This window comes from Sinocyclocheilus anshuiensis, unplaced genomic scaffold (assembly GCF_001515605.1).
Source record: "Sinocyclocheilus anshuiensis isolate Anshui unplaced genomic scaffold, SAMN03320099.WGS_v1.1 scaffold640, whole genome shotgun sequence".
Lineage (NCBI taxonomy): Eukaryota > Metazoa > Chordata > Actinopteri > Cypriniformes > Cyprinidae > Sinocyclocheilus > Sinocyclocheilus anshuiensis.
Window position 1 is genome coordinate 650,391 of NW_015554127.1, and position 6,782 is coordinate 657,172.

The window sequence follows — 6,782 nt, forward strand, 5'->3', positions numbered from 1 at the left end:
CACGATCCAAACAAAGATGCTAAATACATGTTATTTAGATTGCAATTAGATTGTATAATTTCGAAATTTGAAGCAAAAACAGAATGGTTTGACTTCAGTTTTGTGAAACTATACATAAAAATATCTGCATGAAACAAACAGCAGAGCTGAATGAGACAGATTCACTCTCTGCCAGCAGGTGGCGCTTAAAGCATTTCCTTGGTTTCCGCTGTAAACAAAGCAGCGCTGCTGTTATTAACTTTAATATGCATTATACAGAGGCAAGATGAAAAGAAAAAATACCATCTAAACTTTTCTAAAGACCGTAAGTTCCCTTCACATACATTCATATAAACTCCTACCCCTAAATGAATCACGATTTGTTTAGCATCTCAACCGATTTGAATTGTCACATATTTAAATCGATTTTCAACCGGCTCGCGGTTAATGGTTACATCCCTAGTAATTATTGAAGATTGCATCGTAAAGTAAATGCATGAAAATGTGAGCATTATTGTTTAATACAATAAGTTTCTTATAATTAACATTTTAAGCTTTGGCTAATTGAAATGCTCTTTTGCGTGATCTTGCAGTTCTGTAATAAAATAAGGTGGTCAGACTCTGAAGTATTGTGCATACACACACATTAGGCTTGCGCGCTCCCCTTTAAGTAACAAAATATATGTCGGAAGATGAAACCATCTTCAGGATTGTAAACTGAGTTTGGTGTCTTTAGAAGACGTATCTGTGTTGAATTTTACATAAATAAATCACAACAATCCCGTGCTATGGGCACAGCCATTGAGACAGGCTGCAGCAGATGTTTGTTTACGCTACTATCTGAAACTTGCGCTTTTCGAACGCGGAAGTGTGATAAAGGCCTATTCTCCACACTCGTGCTGTTTAGTGGTATTTTTAATTGAGTCATTTTGCAATGAGTGTTATTTCCACAATGCTGGGATGAAATGAGTGCCTCTATAATAAAGGCTAAACCTGCTAAATCGTTGATGAAAATACTTTTGTTGTGACGGCACAGATGCCATCTGCTCTTTGGTGTTCTGTTGCGCTGCCTTGATCTCGTAAGAGGGGAAGTAGTATCTCAGTAACGCCCCTAATAAAATATTTTCCCTTAGTTATATTTTTTAATTCAGTGAGGGGTAACAGCCCTCTACGAACACCTTGGCAATTGAATAGCCATTGGCTAGTAAATTTTTTAGTTTACTCGCCAGACTGATAAACTATTTTACACACACACGCACGCACGCACACACACACACACACACGTTTACTTAGTTATCTAAATGGGGACATTACATAGACTTCGATTGTTTTTATATACAGATAGTTATACATTTTTTAACCTAAACCCACCCCTAACCCTACCCCTCACAGAAAACTTTCTGCATTTAGTAATTTTAACTGAACTTCGGACTGGTGGTGGTGCTTTTTTGGTCATTCAGTGTTTCTGTAAAAAAATTGGGGGAAAACTAACAAAAATACTGATAAGATAGGCCTAATAATGATACGAATTCTACTAATAAGAACAATATAAAACGCACGAAGGATTAATGAGCTACTGAATTCATGAATAATAATCAGGTTGTGTGCGTTCGCTCGAAATGATTTGCTGAAATCAAAACAGGGTCGATAATAGGTGAGCACCAGAAGCTTTATTTATTTATTCATTAATTAATTCATGTAGGTCCTCTATGAGAGGGAAAACTCATACTTCTAATTATGTTTTTATTTTAGGATTCCTGCTACCACATATTAATGAAATTGCTGTATTCTTGTTGTATTTTATTGTAAACATTCACGTTTAACAAACATAAAACAAACACAAATGCTTTTATATTCTGAATATTTAAATGCAGCAGACAAACAAAAATCAACATTTGTATAGTATTTAATAGAATTAATATTAGTTTTTCTTGCAGTTGGAGGTAAAACCTACTATTACTGTTGGCTGTCACTGACACAGTTTACCCCAATGCATCTGAAACGCTTTACAACACATTTTGGGGGAAAAAACTCTTAATTTTATAACTCATAATAGCATATGCAGTAAATAGTGTATCTGTATTAGCCATTTTATTCGTGGTCCCTGACAGTTTACCCCACATCTGCCTTTTTGGGGAAAAGAAAAAAAAAATATTTATAACTTATGTCTAATCTTTCTTTAGTGAAATAATACTCATTATTTCACTAAATATAATGAGTATAATGTGTACACATTTTATGCTTTCTTACAGGTTTGCTATTAAAAAAAATTGTAAAGAAAAAAAAAGATTGCTCCTGACCCAGCTTAAGAGGCAAATATAAATTAATTGATTGTTGGTTTGATTGCCTGAAAGTGCATAAAGCGCAGTGACTCTGAAACATCTCAGCCAAAGGCGTGGGACTGTGTGTTTGTCTGAGTGATGGCAGATGAACAGCACTGTACAGTGAACGTGAGCTCATTCTGTGCTGATGCTGTATCCAGGTTTTTGTTCACTGAAATGATCTCTAAAATGTTAATTCTCCTTTCTCTAATACCACCTGTCTTTGACTAGCAATAGCAGTTCTTGTTTGTGACTGATGTAAATAGCCAACGGCATTTAGTTCACAAGTATGCTATTTGATATGTGCCGGCCCAGTGTCCTTTTTCAGTGTGAATCATGGTAGTCTTTCATTCAGTGAGCGTTACATGATATTATTTATTACAGTGTGTTGTTGTGTACATGTCATGAACAGGCGGTTGTGACTTTAGGCATGTTTCACTGCAGAACTGTGGTCCACTCATGGGCTGATAATATCACATTGCTCTAATATCTTCCTCCTCGGCTGTACATGTTAAAGAGCTGGTCTTTTTAAGTCTGAACTAACTGGTGTAGAAAACAGTTGTAGTTCACAGAGAAATGATCATTTCTGTCCTTTTATTCATAAGCACATTTAAAGAGATACTTCACCCAAAAATAAAATGTACTCCACCATTGACTTCAAAAAAAAAAACACACAGACTTTAAAAAAAATATTTAATTTTATGTTCCACAAAAGAAAGAAAGCCATACAGGTTTAAAATGACACAAGGGAGATCGAATGATGTCTGATTTGTCATTTTGGGTGAACTATCCCTTTAACAGCATTGTCAGAAAAGGTGTTCTTTGTCATGTTCTGGTCTGAACCCCTCTGTTGGAGGGTAGTCTTGTGTGTAAAATATGGTCTATAATTTTTTGTGAAAGTATGCTTTTAAATATCCTTAACTTAAGAAATGAAGAAATAATTCTGAAGGCAAAATTATGTGCTTTTATGTATTTATTAATATTATCGTTGTTTTGAAATGGTGCTTTTACTAGAAATAAGAGGTGCACCTGCAGCTTTCACTGAAGTTCCTTCACTCTTGACTGAAAGAGTCTCTGTCTGAGTGAGCAGCTCAGGAGCGGTGAAATGGAGCCATACTGCCCCACTGTGGCTACAATATAACTGTTTATTCACCTATCCATGATGACAGACTGAGTTAAGTTGTAGACATAAAACGACCAAACTGTAATTGTTTTGGAGGCATTTTAATTTTAATAGCAAACATATACTGCTGCACTTATGATTATGTTAGTTGTATAATTTTTGTATAATAAGCATGAACGTGAAAACACAATAATAACATGGCTTGACCATTAGAATTCAGTAACAGTGAGTATACACAAGTGTGTCAGAGAGGTTTTTAATTTTGTGACTGGTTACCATTTAACTTTTGATGAGACCTTGCAAACTGTTTGTCTCTCAGGAGGTTGTGTCAACACTGTACACCGTGACATTCAGACTGTATTAAAATGCACCTCTCGTAGCTTGAGAACATGAAAAACTGAGATGCGATGCAACAGCCAGCTGACACATGAATATAAGCCAGCAATTAAAAAATGAATAAAAAAAAGCCAGAGTTGATTTAAAATAATAAGCTGTCAAGAATTCATAGATTGCTGATGTATGTGTGCTTGTATTTAACCTCTTAATACATAAGGAGATCATGTTTTTTCCCATTTTGTGTGTGAATGTTTTAGGTTTATGAGACAAAAGTACCTGCTGTTGCCCTGTGTGTATGAAGACAAAACCCTTGATAAGTTGAAGTGGACCAGAAGATGTTAAAGAAATGATAGCTGCACCGGAATTACAAACAGAGTTTCATTACACTCAGTGAGTGCACAGACACACAGATGTAATGAATACAGATTGTGTGTATGCATGCGTTCACACATTCTCCTGCACTCTGATAATATTGATCTGTTTGTGTGAGCAGGGACACTGACACCCGATTCTCATCAGACACTGATTTCGATGATCCTGATGGGAGGAATGCCATCATCGGGAAAGGGAAGGTATGAGTGTACTCTGACATTTTTGATTATCAGAAAGACTTTACAAGATTTCACAAGGTTCCTTTAAATGGCCTTTTACCCCTTTTCCATGGAAATGGTTCTGGAGCTAATTATTGGCCAGAGATCGTGAACCTTTCATGACTTAAGATTGTGACTTAAAGGAATAGTTCACTTAAAAATGAAAATTTGCTGAAAATGTACTCACCCTCAGGCCGTCCAAGATGTAGAGTTTGTTTCTTCATCTGAAAAGATTTGGAGAAAGGCAGCATTGCATCACTTGCTCACCAATGGATCCTCTGCAGTGAATGGGTGCCGTCAAAGAGAGAGTCCAAGCAGGTGATGAAAACATCACAGATTGTAAAGCATACATCAAGAAGTTTTTAACTTCAAACCATTCCTTCCGGCTAAAATATGAGTCCTCTATCCATAATATTGCTTTCTCCAGTGAAAAAGTCATGAATTAGTCGGGTTGGGTACCGAACTCGGTACTTTTAAGGGTACCGACCGAATTGCGTCGGTACTACCGAGTACCGATTCACGTTAAATCAATCGGTGCCAAATTTCGATACCTGAGAACGCATCTGGGGGCATACGCTACAGAGAGAGAAAGAGAGACCCTGTGGCGTGATGTCACCCCTGCAACTCGTTCAAACAACACGCAGGGTGAGCCGAAATGATCTGAAGTGTGGTTACATTTCTAGGGTCATATGGTTTCTGCGAAAACGCGGACGGGATTGCGAAGTCCATTCATAAAAACGTAATTTACTCTATAGCGCGGAATGCCACGGAATTAGTACATTTTGGACGAATAAATCAAAAGTAGCCACTGCCACTTAATTCGAATCGCGATATGAACTCGTGGCTGTGAATATTAAATGCAAAAAGACGGTTTAAATATGAATCCTGCATGTTCCGCTTGCCTCTGTATGTGTGAATGGCGGAAACGCGGTTTTGTTTACTACACAAATACTGAAGCACGCGTGACGCTCGCGGTGATTTCTGGCCTCTGCGTCTCACTATATGACGGCATGAACACAAAAACGTAATCTCCAGAGCTGCTGTGAGAGTCACTTCGCGAGAATTTTACTGTTTCATTTGAGAAAACTAGCATCATCATACTGTATACACACAGAAACTTCATGGCAACCTGTCAAAATAAAAGTGCGGTTTAACATGTAACAAATATATTACTCTTGTATTACTTTTGTGAAGTATAATGTGCATCTTTAAATATTCAATTTTCTATCAAATTTAAATAAAAGAATTAAATGATAAAAATAAATATTACAACTAGATTAATCACTTAATTGTAGAAAAAAAATACAATTATTAGCTTATTAAAAAATGTTTTAAAGGAATATTCACTCAATTTTTCTTCCATGTATTAATTTCAACCGTAAACCTCAGTTTGTTTGCCAAAAAATAAAAGGGTTTAATTTTAATTTGATTTAAAATAAATGGTTAATGCCTTCATTTGATTTTCAGAAAAATTAAAACAAGAATTTCTGGAAAAAAAAAAAAGAAAGAAAGAAAAAGTTTGTAGGGCCCTGTTGTTAAAAATGTTGAGATTGAGACTTTTGGACTTATTTTTTCACTGAAATAAATGTTTTTGTAATTACACAGAGAGTAAAGTACTGAAAAAAGGTACCATTGGGTACCAGCACCGAAATTCAGGTACCAATACCGGTACCGTTCCGGTTAAAATGTGAACAGTACCCAACCCTATGAATTAGGAGAGAAATATGCACAGATCGAGCATAGTTTAAAAGAGAAAACAGTCCAAAACATTTCTGAACAAATATGTCAGTGTATTTTGATGTGTGAGCACAACAGGGGATGGACTTTTTCATTGGAGGAAGTGATATTTTGAATTATTGACTCCTATTCAGTGGACACCCATTCACTGCAGAGGATTCATTGGTGAGCAAGTGATGTAATGTTACATTTCTCCAAATCTGTTCTGATGAAGAAACAAATTCATCCATATCTTGAATGGCCCGAGTGTGAGTATATTTTCAGCAAATTTATAACGATACGAATAACGAATGATGAGGTAACCATGTTTCTGTATAACCTGCCATCAAACAAATGTTTATATAACATTTTTTAACAAATTAATTTAAATCAGCATCTTTGTACAAGTACAATCTGCCTGTGAACAATATTATTTAAATAAATAAAACTCTTTGCAACCAATTTGCACATGATATTTGGGAACACACTAACGGTGTGCTGACTAATTGCTGATTTTAATCATTTTTCACTTGTGGAGAGTTTGATCCAGTTCGTCATTGTTGACCTGTGATGTCATTATGCTTCAGGCGAAGAAAGGAAAGAAGGGCCCTGGAGAGAAAGGGAAAGGAGTGGGGAAAGGAGCTGGACGCATGAACGGTCACCACCAGGAAAACGGCATGGAAAATGTCATGCTTTTTGAAGTGGTCAGGCTGGGAA

The 6,782-nt window shown here is 36.3% G+C and overlaps 1 protein-coding gene across 1 annotated transcript in view; it reads left to right on the forward strand.

Annotated features, from left to right (window-relative positions):
• LOC107670183 (cohesin subunit SA-2) overlaps positions 1-6,782 on the forward strand; it is a 30,037-nt gene that overhangs the window by 4,794 nt on the left and 18,461 nt on the right. The window contains exons 2-4 of the mRNA XM_016462703.1: positions 4,017-4,149; positions 4,253-4,331; positions 6,653-6,779. Coding sequence (XP_016318189.1) covers positions 4,106-4,149; positions 4,253-4,331; positions 6,653-6,779 — 250 coding nt within the window. The 5' untranslated portion in view covers positions 4,017-4,105. The remainder of the gene's footprint in view (positions 1-4,016; positions 4,150-4,252; positions 4,332-6,652; positions 6,780-6,782) is intronic.